General features: G+C 45.4%; 3 protein-coding genes across 5 annotated transcripts; 1 reads left to right on the top strand and 2 right to left on the bottom strand.

Moving 5' to 3' along the window:
* Positions 1-4234: 4234 nt before the first annotated feature.
* ANKRD66 (ankyrin repeat domain 66) lies at positions 4235-12842 on the top strand. Of its 3 annotated transcripts, none has more exons than XM_031064930.1 (4): positions 4235-4438; positions 6384-6624; positions 7945-8173; positions 12424-12842. In XM_031064930.1, the coding sequence occupies exons 2-4, from the start codon at positions 6486-6488 to the stop codon at positions 12602-12604; spliced, it is 549 nt and encodes a 182-aa protein (XP_030920790.1). In that variant the 5' UTR covers positions 4235-4438; positions 6384-6485; the 3' UTR covers positions 12605-12842. The 3 variants fall into 3 exon arrangements, with proteins under 3 accessions (XP_030920790.1, XP_005430668.1, XP_030920789.1); XM_005430611.2 differs by lacking the exon at positions 4235-4438 and adding an exon at positions 6174-6293; XM_031064929.1 differs by lacking the exon at positions 4235-4438 and having other exon boundaries at positions 6324-6624.
* A 2256-nt stretch (positions 12843-15098) lies between these two features.
* On the bottom strand, positions 15099-16058 carry LOC102043832 (taste receptor type 2 member 7-like). The gene has a single exon (XM_005430618.1). The coding sequence runs from the start codon at positions 16056-16058 to the stop codon at positions 15099-15101; it is 960 nt and encodes a 319-aa protein (XP_005430675.1).
* A 7273-nt stretch (positions 16059-23331) lies between these two features.
* On the bottom strand, positions 23332-24285 carry LOC115948970 (taste receptor type 2 member 9-like). Its single transcript, XM_031064932.1, has one exon. The coding sequence runs from the start codon at positions 24283-24285 to the stop codon at positions 23332-23334; it is 954 nt and encodes a 317-aa protein (XP_030920792.1).
* Between the last annotated feature and the right edge of the window lie 258 nt (positions 24286-24543).

Below are 24543 nucleotides of genomic sequence, written 5' to 3' on the forward strand. Positions count from 1 at the left end.
ACCCGAGGCTATGAAAGGATTTGGCAGTAGGTTTAGGAACAGAGCTGTGACTGTCCATCCCAAATTCAAAGAGCTGGAGGAGTGCAGCTACTGTCAAAGCTCTGGATGTGGATCCCTTAGTGTGGCTTTTTTGAACAGAAAAAGTGTTCAGGTGAGATATGTTTTGAACGTATTGCACGATCACAATCTGTCACCAAATATTATATCAGGTTTTTATAAGGCAAACAGAATGTTTACATTTCTTCCCAGTCTCATAAGCCAGCTGTATTAAGCAGAGCAATTATTAAAGCAATAATAGGTATTAAGAAAAAGACACTAAATGGGTGGATAAACCATTTGCCTACTACTGCTGTTTGTACTTGAATTTATTTCAGTAACCATAACCTCAGCAACATCTTAACCTTTTTCTTAGAGCATGCATCTTGCTTATGGTAAGAAATGCAGACTGAAAAAAGTTTCGCACCTGACACCTGACTTTTAAACACCTTCCCAGCTTCCCTTTCCTCTAGAACAGTGACACCATTTCTTGGGAAATTTAGAAGGTGCCTTATTCAGGTGCAGGTTAAAGCAGTGTTTCTGCTGTGCTTAACTCTTTTGGGGGAATTTAAGTTACAGCACAGTGACTGTGCAGGGCATTTTACTACTGAGATGCTGAACTCCTGCTTTGCCCCATGTGTCCAGCCCTTGGAGGAACTGCAGAAAAGGAAATAAGGAAATAGCAAACCTCCAGCCTGTCAGCCTCTGCAGTTTATATCATCAGCCCATTCCTTTTTTATGAAACCTACTTTTTATCATTCATCTGTGCACCTTCAGCATCTGTAGCAGAAGAGAAATGCCCTGTAGACTATTAAGCAGTGGGAATTGATTTCCCTAGAAATATGTGGGATAATAGCATCCATCACCCCTGCTCTCCTCCTATGGTACTGGAAATCAAATTCTTATGTTCTCTAAGAAATCAGGCTGTGTGTTTATATGTCTGTGTGCTTTAAGTCTGGAATTTCTTAGCTGTGCTGGTTGTGCAGTAGCTGAGACCTGAGATGAGTGTCCTGCTCCTCAGTTTTTAGCACCTCACACATCCCTGACCAGAGCTGGGTCCGCTTCAAGTACAATAAACAGATAAAATGGAAGTTCCAGCAGCACAGCCTGCTGATGATGACAACCAGGGAAATAATGGCTTCCTTCCTTGTGTTCCATGGTGATTTTGCCTTTAGTTCCTGGGTTTGGGTTTGTTTTCCAGAGCTGACATGCTGTGGCTGCTGCTGGGTGGCTCCTGCAGCAGTTCTGGAGCTGGGGATTGAAAGGGCACAGGAAGCAGCTCCTACAGCCTTTCCCAACACTTGGATAAACATGGAGGCTTTGTTAAATTCCAAGGCTGATCCAATGTCAGTAAAATTGGCACAGCTTCCGTGGTCTTGTGTAAACTGGCATGAGGATAAGATCCAGCATTGCCCTTTTTTGGGCCAGGTCTTTCAAACTCTCCCCTCCAGTGCTCCAGGGACTTGCAGCAGGAGAACTTTGCATGTGAGAGTAACAGGATGGGGTCCTGGGTGTCACTGTGCTTCTTCCCTGTACCTTCTGAAGTGGGCTTGATGTTCCTCAGGTGCCCCAACATCTCCATGTCTCTTGTGGGAAGTTGTTGCTGCAGGACAGAGGATGGTGGTGCTGGTGATGGGGCAAACTCACTCCATGCCTGACAAAACTTGGCAACTGCCACCTCCATCCATACGTGCCTGTCCCAGGAGCTGGGGGTGCAGGGGTACCAGTTTCTCCAGAAAGGGAGAACGGGGCTGCAGGGGGGTCTGGGAAGTGCAAAAGCCATTGGCAAACAGTGAACAGTTTCCAGGCAGGAGCTTTCACTTGGGTAGTAGGCAGCAGGAAAGGTTTTACCAGAGCCTTTGGTTTTAGGTTTGAGGGGGTTATTTTTTTATCTGGTTTTTTCTATTTTTTTCCTTTTATATTTTCTCTTTTTTTTTTCTCCTGACCTTGGCTTTCCCTTTATTTGAAGGCTGCCAAAGCAGAGAAGCTGAGGCTGAGGAATGTGGGGGAGCTGAAGGAGGGAGTCCTTCACACTGAGGCCTTTTGTGCTGCAGTGTGTAAAAAGCTGAGGCTGTCACTGAAATGCAAATGTGTGGCTTTTCACTGATCTAAGCTCGATTTTTTTTCCCCAGTAAACAAGAATGCTGCATGTTTTAAAGGCTGCTTCCATCTGACATTTTGGTGTGGCTTAGTGCTGACCTCAGTCAATCACTGACAGTACATCACCATGAGCCTTGGGGCTGAGGAAGGATGGTACATCCCCCTTCTCAAGATGGGAAATGGAGACTGAGAAACAAAGGTGGAACTGGGCAATTCCCAAGTTTTTGGGTGATGATCCTATATCCTGGGCTAGGCCAGGGCCTCCCAGCCTTGCTGAAGGGCACTTCCCATGCTCATGTCTGCAGCACTCACCAGTAAGAAACCCCATAGCAGATGGAAGCATCACTGTCCCCTTTCTGAGCTCCTAATAAGGTTTTAAATACATCCCCTGACAGATCTGACCCTGGAGATTGCCATTTCTCATCACCAGGGCATGGGATCACCTTAGTCCCTATCCCAGAAGCCAAAACAGTTCAATATTCACTGAGTCTGGGGGATTATTATCTTAAGAATTATGTCAACATTTACATGAGAACCTCAGCTCTTGTCCCTGCTTTTAAATACACAATTTTAGGCATTGAAGCATCTTTTCTGACCACTGCTTGCTGGTTTGGGCCTGCAGCAGGACTTTGTAATGGGAAATGTGCAGGCTGGGAACTACCCCCTCTCACTTCTCTGCAAGCACAGCACTCTTCCTCCCTCGTATCAGCTGATTTTGAAGACAGAAAGTATTTTGCTCCCAGCAGGCAGAGAAAGGGGAGGCTACCCATTAATGAGAGATGGAGATCTGAGCACGTCCCATTCCTCCTGGAGCTGCTGTTAGGGGATCCCATGTGTCCCCAGCAGGGTGTCACCGCAGTTTGATCCCACATGTCCCCAGCAGTAAATCACCACAATTTCTGGGCTGCCGTGAACACGTCAGCAGGGTTGGTGAGTGCAAGCCCAGGCAGCACCACCACCCCCAGTCCCTACCCAGAGGAGCCACCAGCTCCTGAGAGGCTGGGATGGCTGTGTCACAGGGTAAAGTGCAGGCAGGCTGTCCCGGCGGGTCCGTGTGGCTGACATGGCAATCCTTGACTTGTCCCTTGTACCTGAGCTTGGACTTGAAACACACCAGGGAGCCACGTCCTAAAACCAACTTCTCTCCACACCAGCTCCAAGAGCAGCTGGGGCGCACGGTCCCGTGCACATATGGGGATGCTGGGTTTGGAGATGGTGAATGTCGTGCTGGAAGAACCCTCAAACCTCCTACACCTTGGCCCTCTCAGCTTCCCCGAAGAATGTAGGTGGGGAAAGGAACGCTGGAAGTCACTTAATCCAAACCCCTGCTCAAAGCAGGGCACACATGGGGCTGCCTCAGGTCTGCATGTCTCAGTGCTGGACACCTGAAGAACACTTTAATCACTCTCGCTGTAAATTATATTTTCCTCTTCCATCTACTCGGAGTTTCCCCTACTGCAGCCTGGGACTGCTGCGTCCCATCCCCACGCTGACACAGCCGTGTTTGAGGTGGGTTATATTTCCCTGAATGCTGTCCACACACGGATAGGCGAAGCGACATGTCCCCTGTCACGCCTGTCACCTCGTTACCCGGAGTGACTCCCAGCCTTCCGCAGGGACGCACAGGGATTTGGGGCCGGATAGGGGGCTCGAAGGAAGGAAGCGGAGGAGCGCGATGCCTTGAGGAATGGGCACAGGGAGTGCGAGCAGTGAAGCTGCGTGAGGTGCTGCGCAGAAATTAACTCCTTAAAATTCCCCTCACGTCACTATTCCTCCTCCCGTGCTCCCCCCAGATCCTTTTCTTGCTCTTTGCAGGGCTTCACGTACCTGTTGTGCGGTGTCCCGGCCGCCCCCTACTCCCGTCCCGCCGTCCCGAGGAGCGAGATGTCCCCTCCGGCCACCTACGGCCCTCCGGAGCCGGGCGAGCACCGGCTGCTCCGTCAGGACGCCCCCTCTGTCGCAGGCACAGCGACTGCCGGGCTCTCCTCGAAGGGGAGGGACCAAACTTTGCCTTAGTTTCCAGCTGAGACAATCTTTCTGAGAGAAATCCTCCCTGGGCCTGGAAAACAAAGTTCTGGCATGGAGCCATGCCCAGCACAGCCTGCGCGTCCCGGCGGAGCCCGCGGCCGCCGAGGTGCTGGGCCGTGCCCCGGTACGGCAGGGACAGGGTCATGTGTGAGCTCTTTGTGTGTCAGCTCTGGATCTCCCGGCTGGGGCTGGCTCAAGCAGCCGGAACCCCAAGAGAAAATTCCCCCGGATGGGTTGCAACACCCCGTGGAGGAGCTGCAATGCCTGTGGCCGGGTGAGCAGTGGGGAACGGCGCTTTGGCTCAAGGTTGTGCTGTAAAAATACAAATCTTTTCCTCTGTCCTTATAAAGGGGATAACCACAGTCTAGGGAGGCAGATCCCACGTTGGGTGTGACATCTGGGGTGGCTGCAGGGGAATTTAGCACAGGTTCCTACTTGTGGGGCAGATCTGTACTCACCCTGCTTTGCATAGTCCCGGCGTTTGTCCCCTCAGTAATGCTGAATTCAGGGAGTTCACCTGAAGTAATAAAAGATTAATTTATGTGAAAAACGCCAATCATTTGTTTTTAAAATTTTAAAAGTTTAATAGTAATAAAATGGTTATAAAAATAGTAATACAATTAGAGTAATAATAATTTGGACAATTTGAATTAGGACAATATGAGACAACAAATACAAAGAGTTACGGACGTCTGGGTACCTTTTTCTGGGCAGCACGAGCCCGAAAAAGGACCCCCGTTAACAAAGGATTAACCCTTAAAAGCAATAGCCTGTTGCATATTCATACACTTCATACATGATGAATAAATTCCATTCAAATACAGGATTCTGTCGGGTCATCGTCAGCTTCTTCCTCTGAATCCTAACAGTGCCTTCTAGGCGGGAAGAAGTTCGTTTCTTCTGATAAGAAAGCAATAAATTCTTTTTCTTTGAAAGATTTAGGTGTCCTGTGGCTGCTATCTCGCTGCAAGTCCTTTCCTTAAAAAAGTATCCTACATAGCATCGTTTTTATTTTAACAATTTTTATAACCTAAAACTATATTTAACACAGTACTTAAGAGAATTAATACAGCATTACTTTCTAACACAACACATATAATATTCATTAGAATATTTGCGAAAAGCCAATCGTAAAATACATGCATTTTTCACAATTTAGCACAAGTAATAAAAGATTAATTTTGTGAGAGATCAACAGCTGTGAAATGCACCTATGAGCTGCAAGGCTAGCAAAGGGAGGCAGCAGGGGAGGAGGGGAGGTAGAATTTGGCTTGGCTTAAATTGCTTATGAAGTTGCCCCTGTGGACTGTCCCCTTGGAGAGCTGCTGAGCTCCTGCCTTGGGATCAGCAGCTTCCCTTCCCTATGGGCATGGGTGAGCTGAAGCTGGAAAAGAATAAGCTGTATGAAAAGGTCCAAGATTTTTTTTCCCTGTACTTTTGTCCAGCCTTCATTTCAGTGATGGGCTGGATGCATTAAAGTTTGATGTTGTCAGGATAGATTTGATGATGTTGAAAGCTGTTGGAGACCAAGTCAGAAGATCTTTGTTTAATGTAAAGGAATGGATTCTTCAAGGTTAGTGAGAGACAAGGAGAAGGAGGAAGCACTACACATGTGGATAGAGTAACAGAGATCCCATGATACTTCTTTGGCCCACTAGGGGCTCCAAAATTTAATTTTCTTCTTAATATATTCAGATTTCCCAGATGTGCCGGAGTCAAACTCAGTAGAAGACAAATTTGGGTCTTTCTTTTGGATCTTATCTACACAGTCCAACCACCCAGGTGTGAAACAGGCTATGAATCTTAGTTTAAGACCATTCATCCTTGCCCTATCATCTCTTTTTATATGCTTAATTATTATTATCCCTTTTTATCATTTTCATCAAAGAACATCAGAGGATGCTTGCATAGGTGTTTCTGTTCCTGATTTTCTCTGCAATAAAATGCTACCAGTAAGAGACCTGCAGCACTGGCAAGGGAGGAGCCAGTTCCCATGGTTAGTGAGCACAACAAACCCGTGGCAAATGTTCAATGTGGTTTTAGCTCCAAGTCCTTTATATAAAGGACTGCACTTTGCTGTAGATTTCTGTGTCTACAGACCAAAAGTCACCATCAGTCTGTGATCACTGGTTTGAAGATTTTTTTTCCCCTGTCATTCCTTTTACCTTTTTTTGGACAAATCTTGGTTTCTCATGGTGCCTGTCTCATTTTTAATCCAGGTGCTGCTTAACCTATTGAAGCTGCTGAAAGGAGCTGATCATCAGTGAACACTACTGAATGACCATCCCTCTGTTACCAGGCGCCTTCCTGAAGAGTGCAGCATGACAGAGCTCCATGAAGCCGTGGCTGTGGGTGACTATGACCTGGTGAAAAAGATTTTGAAGGCAGGGCGCTGTGACCCAAACCAGAAGGATGTCGATTGGCATGGCAGGACCCCCCTGCACTGGGCTGCTGCCAAAGGTAAGGGCACCCCCAGCTCTGCTACCTCTGTGGATGGACATCATAAAAGGTGATGCTGATCGCCTGTGATTGTGTCTAGGCTGGCAAAATCTCAGCTTGTGTTTGGTAATTTTGTCCCTAATGAGCAAAAAAAAGGTTAAATATCCATTTAAATGGGAACTTTGCCTACAAAATAGTTTATGGGACTGCTGTTGAAGTGATTTTTAGCTTTTTTTCTTCCATCACATAACAATTTGCAATTTACATGATGTACACATAGGGAATGGCTGCTTTCCCCCCCTTACTTTTCTAAGAGATGACTGCCTGAGTTTATTTCTCATGTACACCTGTGGGAAAGAGCAGGAAGTCAAACCCACTGTATTTACACCAGGTATTTATCAAACCAATTAGAACAAAATAATAACTGTGGTTTTACATTGCTCTTTATATCCCCACCTTTTGAATGAACAATGCAGGACCAGAGCTGCTTGCAGCTCCCATTTGGTCCTTCACCTTCAAAAGTGTCTGGTAAACTCAAAAATCCCTTTGCAGCCCAAAAAATAGATGATGCAACAATAAATAATGTATAATTGCACACAGTGTAAAATGGGAAACTGGACCTCTACTTCTCTGTGCTATAGTATTTGTTGGGATCTTATATCATCACATCTGCCTTTGCTCAGAAATCAAGTGTGTGATTTCCCATTTTACACTTAAGACCATGTATTTGTTTTGTCCTGATGGATTATTAAGCATTTAAACATTAGCAAAGGGGGCTGAGCTACTTAACAAAAATGATGGTGAGAAGCTGACATAGCCTAGAATGTGATTTGGAATAGTCTAGCTCAGTCAAGGCAGTATGAAGTGGTGTAGAAATAACTATTTTTGCTTCTTTAAGCAATTCCACTGGTTAGAAAAATGTGAAGGTGAATGAAAAAGCCGTAGTTTCTCTACCTGCTATCCAAAAACCCTTTGTTTTAGTAAAGCTGTTCACAGGTTTTCCAGTTCTCAATGTTTAAATTTTCTTTTACAATTGAACTAAAAACCAAAATGAAGCAATGAAATAGCCAATTGGTCAATGACTAATTGAGATGTGCTGTTCAGAAATTAAAAAGCTTTTTGATTTGGTTGTTGTTTTTGTTGTAAATTTCTTCTGGAAACAGTCTAGTCTGGGAGAAAATAACCAGCATTTTCAATTCAATATCACTGATATACCAAATAGTTAGGTGGGTGAAATCTGTGTCTGAGGGAATTATGACCAGTTGTGTGTGACTGCCGTGTGCATCCTGAAGGTATAAATTCTAAAGCTTCTTCTCTCCTGGTTTTGCTGTGCCTTGCCAGGGCGGTCGGACCTGGTCAGGCTCCTGGTGGATCACGGTGCCCGGCACAGCCTGCGGAGCGATGTGGGCTGGACCGCGGCTCACTTCGCTGCCGAGGCGGGGAAGCTGCGTGTGCTCCGCGCCCTTCACTCCCTGCATGCTGCTATGGATGCCGCCGACCTCTTCGGAGACACTCCCCGGAGGCTCGCGGAGATCTACGGACACCGGGAGTGCTCCAAATTCTTGGAAAAGTGAGTAGTGGTGGCAGGTCTCCCTGCGGCTGCAGTGAAAATTAACCTCACTGCTCCACAGAGGACAAAAACACACAAAATGTGTTACTTATTTTCCCACTCAAAGCCTGCTAAAGCCCTGACACACAGGCTGTAGTGGATGAGCAAACACGGGCCTGTCACGGGGAAGCCGTGAGAAGACATTCTTTTATTCCCCTGCCTCCTGCGGTTTCCCTTGGTATGTTTTCAAAATCGTTACCACTTCATGACATCATTGTTTTTGTAAGGATGTTGCAGAGCCGTTATTAAGCAACAGAAATGAAAGCAACAACTGACAAGTGTTAACCCCCTACGGTGGTAAATAGCAAATACACTGTTTAGGAACAGTCCTCGGCAGCTGTGTGTCTGTGTGTGTATATATATTTATATGTATATAATTTGTCTTTCTTATAGTAAAGAAAAAAAGCCACCGTATTTTTTACATAATCACTGTAAATTAGACCACCTAATAGGATGGTCATATAGTATTTCCAAATTTTGGGAAAATCTTTGTTGTCTTAATTGCTTACAGTTAGCACTGTGGCAGCATATGCCATAATAAATATGTTTTTTAATGGTTCCCAATTACCATTCCTGTTTTTCAGCTGTTGGCTCGGCTCACAGGTATTTTCATCCTTGCAAAGGTGTTTCCCTGGATCAGGATGCTTTACTGCAGAGGTTTGAGCTGTGTCCCATCCTTCATCTCTCTAAAGGAGTGGGACAAATCACCAGAGGCCAACCAACTTGTTCAGTGCAAGCCACAGTCCCAACACTACTTTACTTCAACAAACTGCCCACTAAAGATACCCCTGGAGTGCTGAGAGCTCCCAAAAGTGTTTCCTCCATGGGTTTTTCTGTGACATTACAGTCCCATCATCATCCTTCACTGGCACCACTTCCACATTCTCAAGACTGCTTTGGTACCATATATATCCTGTTTGGTTTTTTTTAATAGGCATTTATGCAACTCAAAGTCTCCAGCTTGCCAGTGCAGCACACGAGCTGCCAAATTTGAAATCAGGCACGGTGACAGGCAAATATCTGAGGAGGCCAGTGCCTTACAAATGCCACTTCTCATTACTTTTTGTAGGTACTGCTGTCCTTCTACTGTACTTCTACAGCTTGGTTCCTGCTGAAATGCCCCATGCCCACCTTTTATCTTGACACATCAGAGTCCTTCCATAAGAAAAGACAACCAAACTGTGCAAAATTCCTCTGTACAGAGCCCAGAAAACTTTGTAGTGGAGGCACAAGCTCTGGTTTCCAAGCTCTGGTTTCCAAGCTCTGGCTGTTGGAAGCTGCTAATAGCTTTGCATTTTACCTGCCCACCCAACACAGAATCATAGAATGGTGGGAAGGGACCTTAAAGCTCATCTCATTCCAACCCCTTACCATGGACAGGGACTCCTTCCACTAGACCAGATTGCTCAAAGCCCTTTCCAGTGTGATGGAGCTGAACACTGCCAGAATGGGGCATCCAGACCATCTTAGAGCTAAAGTCTGTTTGGTTTTGGAGCTGACATGCTGTAATCTCCCACTATTCACCACTTTCCTTCCACACAGATGTATCAGCTCTTCTTACTCTCAGACCCTCCGTTTAAAGGCATTTAGGCAGCCAGCAGCTGATAATGAAGCTTTGCAAATCAGACTTTTTACTATGTAGCCAGTGTCTAGGTAATAAAGCTCAAGTCTGCCAGACCTTTGAGTATGGGACATTGTCTTCCAGTGGAGATTCTCTTTATACTCTTCTCAGCTCTTGGCATACTTAGTTTCTATACCAGAACAGGTAAATATTATCTAACCCAGAGGGTGAAAGTTTACAGACTTCTGTCCCTTGGATGAAAAATTTATAGCAATTACTTGCCTATTCAATGCTGTCTGTTTTGCACTAATCTCACCAGTAATTCCTGCCAAGTCTGTAGCATTTGCTGTGCCCTGGGATGTGCTCCAGAGCCATGGGAGCAAGGGGCAGGGGAATTGCCTGGATGATGCCAAAGGGCAATGCCTGTGGCAGGCAGAGGTGCCTGGGAGAATGATTGACAGGTTGATTGTCAGAATGATTGACATCCTGGTCTGAGACACCTTAGCAAGAGCCCATGGTGACTCAGGTCAGCTGATGAAGGGCTTTCTGAGGTGAATGACTGATTTAAGGTGGAAAATTTGTTTTTCAGAACCACACGCTGGCCTGACTCACCCCACAGCTGCATGGCTCAGCATGGCTGGGAGATCTAATGACTAGGAAGATGCTTCAAATGCCCAGTCTAGAACACACACAGAGCCTGTACAATCACCTCATGGCCATAACCCAGCCTGTGGTCAGCCAAGAGTTTATCACTGAGGCTCAGGAATACTTTTTAAAACCAGCCACTATCATTTATGACCACAGTGGATGCTTTCACCCTCACACACTGGCGTCACATCAGCCAGTTGGAGTAAACTAGGAGGAACGGTTGTCACTTGTAGTGTAATTTCGATTACCGTCTGCTCCTTCAGATGTGCAGAAGGTCCCAGAGGTGATGTCTAGGGTCAGGCAGTGCCAAAGGGTACAGGGCAGCACTGTGTATGCCTGAGACAGAGAATTAAGAGGGTGCTTGCACAAAATGCCATGCAGCACAGAGCAGCTCTGCTCTCCACTCCGTTGTGTGTGTGGGATATAAATATGAGGAACTTTTTGTTATACACCATCCCTGTCAGTTTTGGATATTTGCCTGTCATGCAAAAAGAGAGAAAAGGCAATTTTTAAAGCCATCTGAGGGTCTGCACCAGCTGCAGGGCTGATGTGCATATCTGTACAGGCCTATAAGCATCCAAATCCTTCATTAATCCAAATTCAGCCCCCTCTAGCACCACGTGACCCTTGCAAGCTGTTTGTTGGTCCCCAGGTGTTACCAGCTGCCTGCCTGGGCTGGGCCACTGAATTATGCTGAGGACTGTACCCACATGGAAATATGACATGTGTCAACATGGAAATATTATTAACATGCAAATATTCCGCTGCTGAGTATCAGTACCACTCACTGAGGTTTGCATGAACATGCAAAAGTTAGGAAACAGCTGCTTTCAAAACAGCTGCTTCTGAGTAGCAAATGCATATTTTGCATTAGATTTGGTTTGCATGAAAAGGGCTTTACTCTTGATGCTATGAGGCCTGCCAAGAAGGGCACAGAGACCCTCAGCCAATTTCTGCTGCCAGCCTCTCTGCAAAGTGCCAGCTGTTGAAATTGTACCAAAGGGTCCTGCTGTCTAAGAGCAGGGCATATATATACTCATGTGTAAATAAATAAATAAATAAATAAATAAATAAATAGATAGATAAATAAATAAAGGGACCTACTGCTAGTCCTATATCCTGACCACTTCAGGACTGATCAGAATTTAAAGCCTCTTATGAAGGCCCAAATGCCCCTTAAACACCAGCAACCATGGAGCATCAACCACCACTGTCAAACATAGGCTCTGTGGAGACCTTAGAGCACCTTTCAGTACCTGAAGAGAGCCTACAAGAGAGCTAGAGAGGGACTTTGGACAAGGGCATGGACAAAGAGGAATGGCCTGGGTAGGTAAGATTAGATACATTAGGAATAAATTCTTGACTGTGAGGGTGGTGAAGCCCTGGCACAGGTTCCCCAGAGAAGCTGTAGCTGCCCCATCCCTGGAAGTGTTCAAGACCAAGCTGGATGGGGCTTTGTGCAGCCTGGTCTAGGGGAAGGTGTCCCTGTCCATGGCAGAAGGTATAGAATGAGATAGTGTCCCTTCCAACTGAAACCATTCTGTGATTCTATGACATGGAAAGCCCACGTGATGAGATCCATCAATATGGAGCTGCTGACTTTGATCTGTGCTGACAGCTAGAACAGCATTGCACTCATTTGACAGAAATGCTCTATTACAGAAAAAAAGGATTTTTCCTGATATTGGATGGTGTTCTGACAGAGATTCCTGAATCCTGAGTGCCTACAACATCAGAGCCCTGCAGGAGGAGGAAAGGGATTGTCTTCTCTTGGGCAAGATTTACACTTGGAATGTCCATGTCTGGATGCAGGCAGCGCTGGGGCCCAGGGGCTCCCTGTGAGGGGAGGTTGGGGCTGCACCATGCTGGACACACTGTGGTGTTTCTTAAGTGTTGATGGCATCAGGGTTTTGACCAGACTGAGACACAGCCCCTGACACTGCAGATGGGTGCCTTTGAACAGAGATGTGTGTGCTGCACTCACTCTTGGTTTCTCTCCCAGAGCAGAGGTGGAGAGCAGGAACTACCGCAAGAAAGCTGCACTGAGAAAAATCCCCTTAGACCAGAGAGATGAAGACTGGGAACTCAAGAAAGAAGAGCTTAAGAAAAATCCACCATGTTTTTGGGAGAAGTGTACGGCCTCTATTCTAAAGAAAAATGAGGGAAAAAAGGGGAAGCAGTAGTGTGCCCTGCCTGTTTGGTGCCTCTGAGCACTTGCAATGCAGAGCAAAGGCACTGGCAGACCTCAGGTGGATCTGCAGTGTGATATTTGGGTGAATGGAAGAAGCAGAAGGCTACAAGAGTGCATCCTTAGAGATACACTGTAAACAATCTCCTTAAGAGCTAGAAGTGCTTCAGCCTCTCTGTGTGTTTCTATGTATCTGATCTCAAAAATAAAAACAATTGAAGGATATGTTTAAATGTTCCAATACTGTAAATCACTGCAATGCTTTAGAGTTACTGCAATGGCATTTACACATATTGCCAGAGGAAAAAATAGTCTTGACCCTACCTGATTCACAAAAGCATCTTGGACTGAGGTTCTGCTTGCTTGCTGATGTCTGTGGCCTTTGCATCTTTGCTTCTCTCACTGAGTCAACCGGGAGGCTCTACATGGACTTGCAGCCTCTGGTGATGCCTGTCTCATTTCTTGGAAGTGGGATGTACGTGGTGCTTCTGGATGAAGCTGAGATATTAATGCTGAGCTTTCACTTGATACATGGGTCCAACAGCCTGAATCGTCCATTCCTGGCCCAGCAAAAGGGAAAATGTGCTCCTTCCTTGCTGCTTTCAGACAGCTGTGACTACCAAGGGTACTGGAGCACGGCCTTTTTTTAACATTGTCCCCAGCCATTTTCATGTTTCTGCAAATAGGAATGGTGTGGAAGTGGTATTGAGTTCTGCTTCTGCTCATCAACACTTTCCATGGCAAAACCATTTTTAACACTTTCACTTCTCGTCATAAAGACTTGGAATGTGACCCAGAGCAGTTTTCCATACTGTGCCAGCACTGGGCAGCCATTCCCATTGACTTCTGGCACCTCTCATGTGTCAGCTTCTCCAGGCTGGGCACATCGTGCATCTGTCCCCATGGGCTGTGCAGGGTGGCTGTGCTGATGGACACCCTGTCCCCTGCAGTGCCAGCTGAGTGGGGCTGGTGCACAGGACAGGGATTCTGTGCTGGCTGTCACATTCTCAGGGGTTTCATGGGGATGGAAGAATGGATCTGCAGTGTGGTTCACTGGGGCTGTGGTGTTTTGTGTGGTAACATCTGCAAGGTGCTGGATTTTGCCTGCTGAGTCTTGTGGCATGTGAGGTTGTGAGGGATGGATGTTGCACTGGATGTAGGGTATGAGATGGATCTTCCAGGGCTTTCCTGTGAGAGTGGTTGGGATTGTCATGTTAAAGGATGAAGTTCATGAGCAGCAGCAGGGGAAGAAGGGATGTGTGGCTTTTTTTGTCCTTTCAAGGTCTTTCACAGGGGAGATGTGTCCAGAAGAGATGCTTACAATCTGCCTCTGGACCTGAGCTGGTGGTAGAAGTGACCAATTCAGGTTCTGCTCCATTCTGCATGTTTCACCTGCTGTGGTGGGTTGACCTCAGGGAGCAGCCAGATGCCCACCCAGCTGTTCCTTCACTGTCACCCATAAATGGGGTGGCAAATAGGATGGAAAGCTGATGGATGAGAAAAATACAGTGAAATCACTAACCAGTCACTGTCACAGATGAAACAGATTTAATGTGCAGAAAATGAATTTATTTACCTACTAAAAGTACAGTAGGATGATGAGAAATAAACACAAACTAGAACCCGCTGCCTCCACCACCCTTTCATCTGAAGCTCAACTTCACTCCTTCATCCCCAGCTCCTCCACCTCCTCCTCCACAGCAGCACAGGGGGAAGGAAAATGAAAGTGCAGTCAGTTCACAGTGAGTTGTCTCCTCCACTCCCTTTTCATGCTGTTTCCCTGATCCAGAACAAAATTTGGATGTTTCACTGAGCCAGAGTGCACTGGGAAAAGGCAATCTGATCTCCAGGTCAGAGCAGGCCAGGAGAGCAGTCCCACAGAGCAAGCAATCCTGTCCTTGCAGGCAGTGGGGCACAGAGGACATGCAGGGCTGGAGTGGGAAGGGGGCTCTGCACCCCCTGAGCTCCCCGGGGCCGTTCCTGCCTCGCTCTTTGTGGCTCAGTGACCACCTCTGGTGAGTGACAGGGCTCAGCGTGTTCACACAGAGCTATCAGCCACTGCCAGGCACTGATACAGCCCATAATATGTCACACAGAAGGGCCACAGCAGAAGGAAATGTAAACCAAAACAGAGAGAAACCCTGCAGTTTATTTCAGTTGTTTCAATCAGAAAATGCCAGAGCATTTGGTGGCAGGTTTGCAGTATTTTTATTGCCCTTTTACAGCCAGCCCCTGTACCAGGTCTAAATAACTTTGTTACTGACAATAATTAAACTCAAATAATTATCTACATGAAATTATAATTGAAAATATATTGTGTAAGTCACATTAATTTAGTTCATAGTATTTGAATTATATATTCTTAATATCAGTTATGAGAACATTTCTATCATGTACAATGCTTGGAAAGTTGCACTAGAGATTATGCTACATGTTTTCTATAATGTAATATTACCATTTTGCATGGGCTCCAGATTTTATTACAGTTCCTAACTCATGCAAACCTTGCGTTTTACACTTCTTTCTAAGGGAAGAATCTTTAGCAGTGCCTTTTCTAATTTGGGATTGCTGAAAACCAGTATAAGGGAGTGAAGACCCGGAAAAATGTACTGAAATACTAAAATGAGAAATGTCATATGATTTAACTTCTTTGTGACATAAACCATATCTAAGACCAAACATACAAAGTTGATGCTGTACATCACTAAGAAGGAGAGGACAGATTTCATGGCTCTGATGTGGGCATCCATGCTGAGGTCCTTCATGGAGTTGGTCTGCATCATGTGCTTGTGTCTCCAGAGAGAAAAGAGAAGGAAAACAGCAGAAAAGATGACTGCCATGAATGAAGCAGCATATTCAAAGCCAGCGAGAAAAAAAGAAGGGAAAAAATGTTTATCCATTTTGATATTTGCTGCCCCAAAATTTCCTCGTCCTGTGGAATTGCTGTTGCAGTGCGGTTTATCAGCGATGTCATAGGCAACGATGCCGACAGCCAAAGCTAAAATCCCTGATCCCAACAAGAGCCATGGCACCATCCTGTCAATTTTTACTTTCAGGTAGATGAAGAAGCTGTTCCTGAAATTGGCAATTTTTATACAATAAAAACCACAAAGACAGGCTGAAAACCACAAGTTGCAATGATTAAAAAAGGCTTGAAAAAATATAGCTAGTTGAAGTATGGTGGGAACATAAAGGTAATTGGGATAAATAAAGGAAAGGAATTTATATATCCAGGTGGTGCACAAATACCAAAACCTGGAGCATCCCAGCAGCAGCAAGATCTTCTCATTAGAATTCAGGATTTTCTTTTTGACCCAGGCAATGCAAAGCACACAAACGATGAAAGCATTTATCCACATGCCAGGAAATGCCTCCAGGGTGAGGATGGCCACAGTTAAGACCCCATATGAAGTGACATTGGATTGCTGTCGCGGGTGACAAGCTTCCATGGTGTGAGCTGGGGAGCAGAGCTGTGCTGGCCAAGGGGGCTGTGGCAGCAGAGCCTGAGGCAGGTCAGTGGCTGCTGTTGGTGGAGTGTCTGGCAGGAGGAGTTTTATAGAGCTGCTGCTGCTGCTGCTTCTGCTGCTGCTGCTGCTGGGGGGGATTTTGGTGTCACTGTTGTGGGCAGCAGGGCAGGTGCAGGGATGTAAATGTGCTGGATATCCCCTTACCCGAGGCCACTCTTGACTATTTGAATGTTGGTTTGGGGGGGCTGTGCTGTGTGTCACAAAGAGCGGAGATGTTTTTCTGCGGTGGAGAGTGTTTTGATTTTGATACTGATCCCTGTTTGATCAGTGTCAGGCTTCAGGATCTGGGTTCTTCTATTCCTTTGTCACCTACTATGTCCAATTTTATTTTTTATTTCATTAATTTTTAAATGTTATTTCTTTTGTTATTTTTTTACATTTATGATGGGCAGACTATATGCCTTGAGGGAATTTTTGATTTCCTGATAGTGCCTGTTCTGCGCTTCAGGCTTTGATGTGAGTTTCCTCCTCTTTTCCTGAATGAATAGAAAACCGCTGTGGGGTTGTTGGGTTTTTTCCCCTTGTTTGTTTGTTTGTTTGTTTGCTTGCTTCTTTCTTCTTCTCTCCATATCTTTGTGAATGGAAGTTATTTCTATTACAACTGGTGTGTAGTTGAACTATCTGGGCTGGGACTGTGCAGGACCACACCATGGCTGAATTTTGGGCTCAGCTCTGCATGGGGAATCTGGCCCCTTGAAAACAAAATAATATAAAATCAGAGCCTCAAATACCAGGTTTTCAATGCATGGAATGTGTGGATTTGGTCTTTAAAACACAGGGTCTGCTTTTAGTTCAAAGCCATCCCCTCCAGTGTCATTGGAGAAGGGGGGAGATTCACCAAGACTTTGTACCTACCACACCCTATGGAGACTGTGTGGTCTTGGGAAAAGGAAATATTGTAGTGATTAAAATGTTACTCTGGTTTAAAAGGTTGCTTCTCTCATTTCATGAATGGGAGCAAATCTTTTTGAAGCTGATAATATGAAAAATACACACTTGGCACTGAGTGTGCACTAAATTGTCCCTCTGAGCTAGAGCTGGTGAAAGAAATGACCGGTTAGATTCTGTTCTGTTGATGTTGGAATTATTTAATATTTACATGACCTGTTGTGGATTGTTAAACTTGGACACCTGCCAGACCCTCCACCCGGCCTCTTCCCTCTTGCTCTGCAACAGGTCAAGAGGGAAAATAGAAGATGGAAAAGCTCATGGGTTGAGATAAGGACAGCGAGATCACCCACCAGTTACTGTCATGGAGAAAACAGACTCAAATTTCAAAAAATTAATTTAATTTATTGCTGTTTGAATATAGAGTAGGATGGTGAGGAACAAGCACAAAACTAGAGAACTGTCCTTCCACCCTTCTTCATCACAGGTCAAAATTCACTCTTTCATTCCCAGCTTCTCCCCCTCCTCCCTGACATGGTGCAGGGTGACATTGAATAGTGGTTGCAGTCAGTCCATAAAAAGTTTTCTCTTCCACTCCTTCCTCTTCACGCTCTGTTCCCTGCTAGAGTGTGGACACCATCTGTGGTCTGCAGTCCTTCAGGATCAGATGTCTCCAGTATGGGCGCTCCTCAGACTGCAAGTTCTTCAAGGTACAGCTACCCCACCCAGTGTTACAAGTGATAATATTGCAAAAAACAGAGACACAGCAGAAACAAGTATAAACCCAAACACAAATAACCTGATGCTGAGTTAAGTAATTTTTCAATCAGCAATTGCCAAAGCGCTTGAGGAAGGTTTGCAGTACTCTTATTGCCCCTTTGCATCCAGGCCATGTACCAGATCTAAATGAATTGGTTATTGACAAGAATTGAACTCAAAGAATTACCAAAATGAAGTACTAGCAATAATCTAATTCATACTCAATTGGCTCAAAGAATTTGAAAGATTTATTCTTAACTTCAGTGCTAAAGAAAGAACATCTGTATCATCTACACTGCCCAGAGAGTTGCCCTAGAGATAAATTGACTTGTGTCTTATAATGAAATATCAAGATTTTTTGTGGGCTCAACCTTTTATTACGCTTCCTACCTCATGCAATCCTTGCACTTGACACAGGATAGAAACCTTATCAGTGTCTTTTCCAGTTTGGGATTGCTGAAAATCAGAATAAGGGAATGAACACCTGGAAAAGCATACAGAAATACTAAACTAAGAAGTGCCACATAATTTTCTTCCTTTGTTGAAGGAATTAGTGACAGAATCAAAAACATAAAGTTAATACTATACATTATAAAAAAGGAGAGAATAGATTTCATGGCTTTGATGTGGGCATCCATGCTGAGGCTGTTCATGGAGTTTTTCTGCATCTTGCATTTGTGTCTCCAGAGAGAAAAGAGAAGGAGAAGGGCAGAAGAGATGACTATTGTGAAAGATGTGACAAATCCAAAGCCATAGATAAAGAATATCTGGAAAAAATTTTCATCCATTTTGCCACTAACTTTTGAAAAATTTCCTTGCCCAGTGGAATTGCGGTTGATACTGAGCTTTGTAACAGCGATGTCATAGGCAATGATGCTGATAGCCAAGGCTGAAAGCAATGATGCCAACAAAAGCCAAGGCACAATCCTGTCTGTTTTTACTTTCAGGTAGATGAAGAAGCTGTTCCTGAAATTGGCAATTTTTATACAATAAAAACCACAAAGACAGGCAGAAACCCACAAGTTGGAACAATTAAAAAAGCTTTGAAAAAGTACAATTAGTTGAAATGTGGGTTGAACAAAAAGGTAATTGGGACAAGTTATTGAAAGGGAGCAATATACCCATGAGAAGCACAAACACCAAAACCTGGAGCATCCCAGCAGCAGCAAGATCTTCTCATTAGAGTTCAAGGTTTTCTTTTTGACCCAGGCAATGCAAAGCACACAAACAAGGAAGGCATTTATCCACAAGCCAGGAAATGCCTCCAGGGTGATGATGGCCAAAGCCATGGCCCCATATGAAGTGACATTGGATTGCTGTCGCGGGTGACAAGCTTCCATGGTGTGAGCTGGGGAGCAGAGCTGTGCTGGCCAAGGGGGCTGTGGCAGCAGAGCCTGAGGCAGGTCAGTGGCTGCTGTTGGTGGAGTGTCAGGGATGGCAAGAGGAGCTTTATAGAGCTGCTGCTGCTGCTTCTGCTGCTGCTGCTGCTGGGGGGGATTTTGGTGCCGCTGCTGTGGGCAGCAGGGCAGGTGCAGGGATGTAAATATGCTGGGTATCCCATTACCCGGGGCCAGTGTCACTCTTGACTATTTGAATGTTGGTTTGGGGGGGCTGTGCTGTGTGTCACAAAGAGTGGTGATGTTTTTTCTGTTGTGGAGAGTGCTTTGATTTTGAGACTGATCCCTGTTTGATCTGAAAGACAGAGCCTTTCCCTTGCCCCCTGTCACTGAGGTGGCATAGAATAACCCCTGAGTGCTGGCTCTGCCCTTTCCTGACTGCTGTATCATCTGAACTGAACCCTCTCCTGAACATCTGTATCATCTACCTGGAGATGATACAAAAAATAACAAAAAATTTACCCTGGCAAAAATTAACCATGTCTTAGTCAGAACCAGGATAAAATATTACAATAGCAGTATCACACTGTGACTGTGGCTTGGAATCAGCTCAGTGTGAGGAATATGGTACCTTAAAAAAAGTAAAGGTGTATATAAATCAGAATCTCCAGTGCTGAGTTTTCAGATCAAGAAAGTATGGATCAGGTGCTCAAAAGACAGGTGTCTGCTTTTTGTTCAAATCCATGCCCTCTGGCACCACTGAAGAACGGGAAGGATTCTCGAAGACATTGTATCTACCAGCTTATGTGCATTTTTTGGGATGTCCTTGTGCATCTGAAAATGCATCAGACTGCTGATTTTATGCATATGGGGGGACACACAGCTGTATTAAGATCTGAGAGACATCACACACAGACTGCATTGCATCCAGCTTGGTTTAGGCTGAACATGTTCCCTCTCCAGAATACTTCTTTATTACAGGAAATCCAAGAGGATTAGCCTTGGTTAGCTAACTGGTTAGGCTATTAGTTGCTCCGTTTCTTCTGACAAAATCTATTCCAACCATAACTGGCCTTCAATGTGCAGAAGGCCCCAGCTGTTTCAGAACCCTGGAAAACAAAATGAAATCTCCTCAGGGCAGGTGTCATGAACTTGTTATGGAAATATAAATTCAACTCCAAATGCTTCCTAGCTCCAGAAGGTGGATTGGCATGTTTTCAAAAGGCTTTAATTATTTGTTTGCTCGTTTCTGGGCAGTTGCTATTTAAGGAGAGTTGGGTAGTTTGGTGAGGCAGCCTGCTAGAATGTGTGGTCTTTGGAAAAAGTGATACTGCAGTGGTTGAGAGGTTGCTCTGGCCTAAATGTTTGCATCTCTCAGTTCAGAAGCAGGGAGGAAGCTTTTTGAAGGTGAGATGAGAAATGCACACCTGGCACTGGGTGTGAGGTAAAACGACCCTCTGAGCGTGAGCTGGTAAAATAAATGACCAGTTCAGGTTCTGCTCTGTTCCTGCTGGTGTGAAGGAAACTTTCCTGTCTCACCACCCAGAAGGCCTCTGACAATCACACCTCAGCACCAGAGACTGTCACTGCAGGGACCAAAGTCCCTCCACCATGGGCAGCTGCCCCACTCCACTCCCTACACACACCATGCTCAGAACCAGACCAGGTTTCCTCACCAGCTTGGCACTGGCTTTCCCATAGTGGAGTCTCAGGCCTCGGGATCTTTCAAGCACTTTAGTCATGGCACAGTAGCACAGAAGCAGCTCAAGCTGGGTGCCTCTGAGGAGGTAGCCCAAACAATTGGACCCCTGGGATTTGTGTCCTTCCCGTCTGTGCACATGATGCCTGAGGTGTCTTAAGTGTCCAGTCAGCTGGCTGGCACCACAGGTCCCTGTGCCCTTTGCTGTGCAAGGCTTGGCGCCATGCTTGGGACTCCCAGCGCTTCCCCACAACCTGCAGCTCCCTCCCATTGCAGCTGCTCCCTGAGCTGTCTGCACTGAATGTGTTCCTCCCCACTGGAACTATTTCACATTTCACTCTCATGGTGAGTTGTCCTTGGGCAGCTCTCAGAGCCCCACTCAGTCACTCCCTGACTCTCACTCTGGAATAGGACAGGAGTGGCAAATAAGGTGGAACTGCTCATGAGTCAAGACAAAGACAGGGGAATCACTCCCCAATTATTCTCACAGACAAAACAGACTTGAGACAGGGAAAATCAGTTTAATTTGTTGCCTATTGAAAACAGAGTAGGATGATGTAGAACATGCACACAACTAGAATGTTTGATCTACACCCCCCAATATTCTCAGGCTTAATTTAACTCATTCAGAGATTCTCTAGCACCTCCTCCCCTCAGGAGCACAGGAGGACAGGGCATGTTGTTGGCAGTTCATAAAACCTTGTCTCCTTCATATTTTTCCTGCTCCAGCATAGCTCCCTCCCATGGCCTGTAGTCTTCAGGACTTCTCTTTTCCCAGAGGAACTGCAATGGTCGCTGATGAGATGAGCAGTGTCCGGTGTTGGGATCATTGGAATGCCTGGAGTTGGCTTTTCCCAGCATGGGACAGCCTTGACCTCACCTGGTTGAGAGCCCACAGGCCCTCAGCTGCAGCTCCTGGCCCAGGCACCCCATACATCTGCCTGTGGGTCACTGTGAGGTGAAGCGGTGTTTCACTGAGCCAGAGTGCACTGGGAAAAGGCAATCTGATCTCCAGGTCAGAGCAGGCCAGGAGAGCAGTCCCACAGAGCAGGCAATCCTGTCCTTGCAGGCAGTGGGGCACAGAGGACATGCAGGGCTGGAGTGGGAAGGGGGCTCTGCACCCCCTGAGCTCCCCGGGGCCGTTCCTGCCTCACTCTTTGTGGCTCAGTGACCACCTCTGGTGAGTGACAGGGCTCAGCGTGTTCACACAGAGCTATCAGCCACTGCCAGGCACTGATACAGCCCATAATATATGCCACAGCACAGGGGCACAGCAGAAGGAAAGGTAAATCAAAAAAGAAACCTCTTAATTGCAGCCATTTCATTCTGTGAATACCAAAACATTTCTGGCACGTTGGCAGTATTGTTATTCCGTTTTTTGCAGCCAGTTTGTGTTCCAGTCTTGCACATTTTTTTGTTCAATTGGGAGTATAGAAATTTGTCAGAAAAGAAAGCCCTTGGTGGTCCTCAGAGATGAAGGGCCTGGGTGCAGCTCAGTTGAATTTCTGATTCTGGCAAATTCAACATATAAGTCTTGTCATGTTCAATAAGAACTTTCAGAGTCACAGAATCACAACTCATGCACTTTATTGTAGAAATACAAATTTGGAATTGCCACTAATAAATACACTCACTGGACTAGCTGTAAATATATTAGGAAAAAAAGAAGAAAAACAGAAGAGCAATGGGTAATTCATTAAGCTCAACTTCACCACCAGGTAGGCCTATGAACAGAATTTCACCAGGGTACAATCTGACACAGTTGGAAGAGCAAATCTTAAGCAAGAGATGTTCCCTGCTTTGGGGAGGAGAGCAAAGCAATCCTGCTGTCCTGTCTGCACAGTGGGATCATGGTCTCATCCTTTGCCAGGGAGGGTTTGAAATGCCAAATTGATAGATTTGGGAGAAATGCAGTTTTATAAAATACAGCTGCAGTCAAAATACCTCCTTGCTGCCATGGTGAATGGTGGTGGGCAGCCAGCTGCTGTGGAGATGAGGGATACCCAGGGTTGTGATTGCAAAGGCTGTGAGTCTTGGGCAGGGGCCGAACACTTAATTAGCATCACTCCCTCTTCCACTGGGCTCAGGGAGAGGTAAAGGAGCTCTGCCTGATGATCCATCACCCCACCAGCAGACTCTCATGCCCACATTAATCCCTTCACCTCACAAGTGCTTAGGCATCATTCCTTCCATCAGGACTAAATGACTTTGTATAAGTCAAAAATATATCTCAAAGTTTAGCTAAATCTATATATGATAATATTTAGTAAATCTAAATATAAATTTAGTTAAATCTAAAATAAATATTTAGCTAAATCTAAATATGATAATAATGCAATATGATAATAAAATTTAGCTCAAAAAATACAAATGATGTTTTCTTAACTTGGATGTTTGAGAGTGAACATCAGTATCATCTACACTGCCTGGAGGGCTGCATCAGAAATTAAATTACTTTTTTCTACAGTAAAAGATGAACATTTTGCATGGTCTACTGCTTCTATCACAGTTCCTACTTGATGAAAAACTCACACTTCACACAGGAGAGAATCTTCAGTAGTGCCTTTTTCAGCTTGGGATTACTGAAAATCAGAATAAGGGAATGAATACCTGGAAAAGCATACAAATATATGGATATAAGGAGTGTCATGGTATTTTCTTTCTTCATGGCATAAATTATTGTCAAGACCAAACATAGAAAGTTGATGCTGTACATCACTAAGAAGGAGAGGACAGATTTCATGGCTCTGATGTGGGCATCCATGCTGAGGTCCTTCATGGAGCTGGTCTGCATGGTGTGCTTGTGTCTCCAGAGAGAAAAGAGAAGGAAAACAGCAGCAAAGAAGACTGCCGTGAATGAGGCAGCATATCCAAAGCCAGTGAGAAAAAAAGATGAGAAAAAATGTTTATCCATTGTGATTCTTGCTTCCCAAAAGTTTTCTTGGCTAGTTAAAGTGATGTTGCTACTCTGCGCAGTTTCCATGAGGGCACAGATAACAATGCCCATAGCCAGGGCTAAAATCTCTGACCCCAACAAGAGCCAGGGCACCATCCTGTCAATTTTTACTTTCAGGTAGATGAAGAAGCTGTTCCTGAAATTGGCAATTTTTATGCAGTAGAAACCACAAAGACAGGCTGAGACCCACAAGTTGGAATAATTAAAAAAGGTTTGAAAAGTTGCAAGTAGTTGAAATATATTGTGAACATGAAGATAGTTGGGATAAATTTTTGAAAGGAAGTGGTATACCCATAAGATGCACAAATAAGAAATCCTGGAGCATCCCAGCAGCAGCAAGATCTTCTCATTAGAGTTCAGGATTTTCTTTTTGACCCAGGCAATGCAAAGCACACAAACAATGAAAGCATTTATCCACATGCCCACAAACACCTCCAGGGTGATGATGGCCAGAATTGTGGCTCCATAGGAAGTGACATTGAATTGCAGTGCAGGGTGACAAGCTTCCATGGTGCGAGCTGGGGAGCAGAGCTGTGCTGGCCAAGGGGGCTGTGGCAGCAGAGCCTGAGGCAGGTCAGTGGCTGCTGTTGGTAGAGTGTCAGGGGTGGCAAGAGGAGCTTTATAGAGCTGCTGCTGCTGCTGCTGCTGCTGCTGGGGGGGATTTTGGTGCCGCTGCTGTGGGCAGCAGGGCAGGTGCAGGGATGTAAATGTGCTGGGTATCCCCTTACCCAGGGCCAGTGTCACTCTTGACTATTTGAATGTTGGTTT

Source organism: Geospiza fortis, unplaced genomic scaffold, assembly GCF_000277835.1.
Source record: "Geospiza fortis unplaced genomic scaffold, GeoFor_1.0 scaffold52, whole genome shotgun sequence".
In the NCBI taxonomy this organism is placed as follows: domain Eukaryota; kingdom Metazoa; phylum Chordata; class Aves; order Passeriformes; family Thraupidae; genus Geospiza; species Geospiza fortis.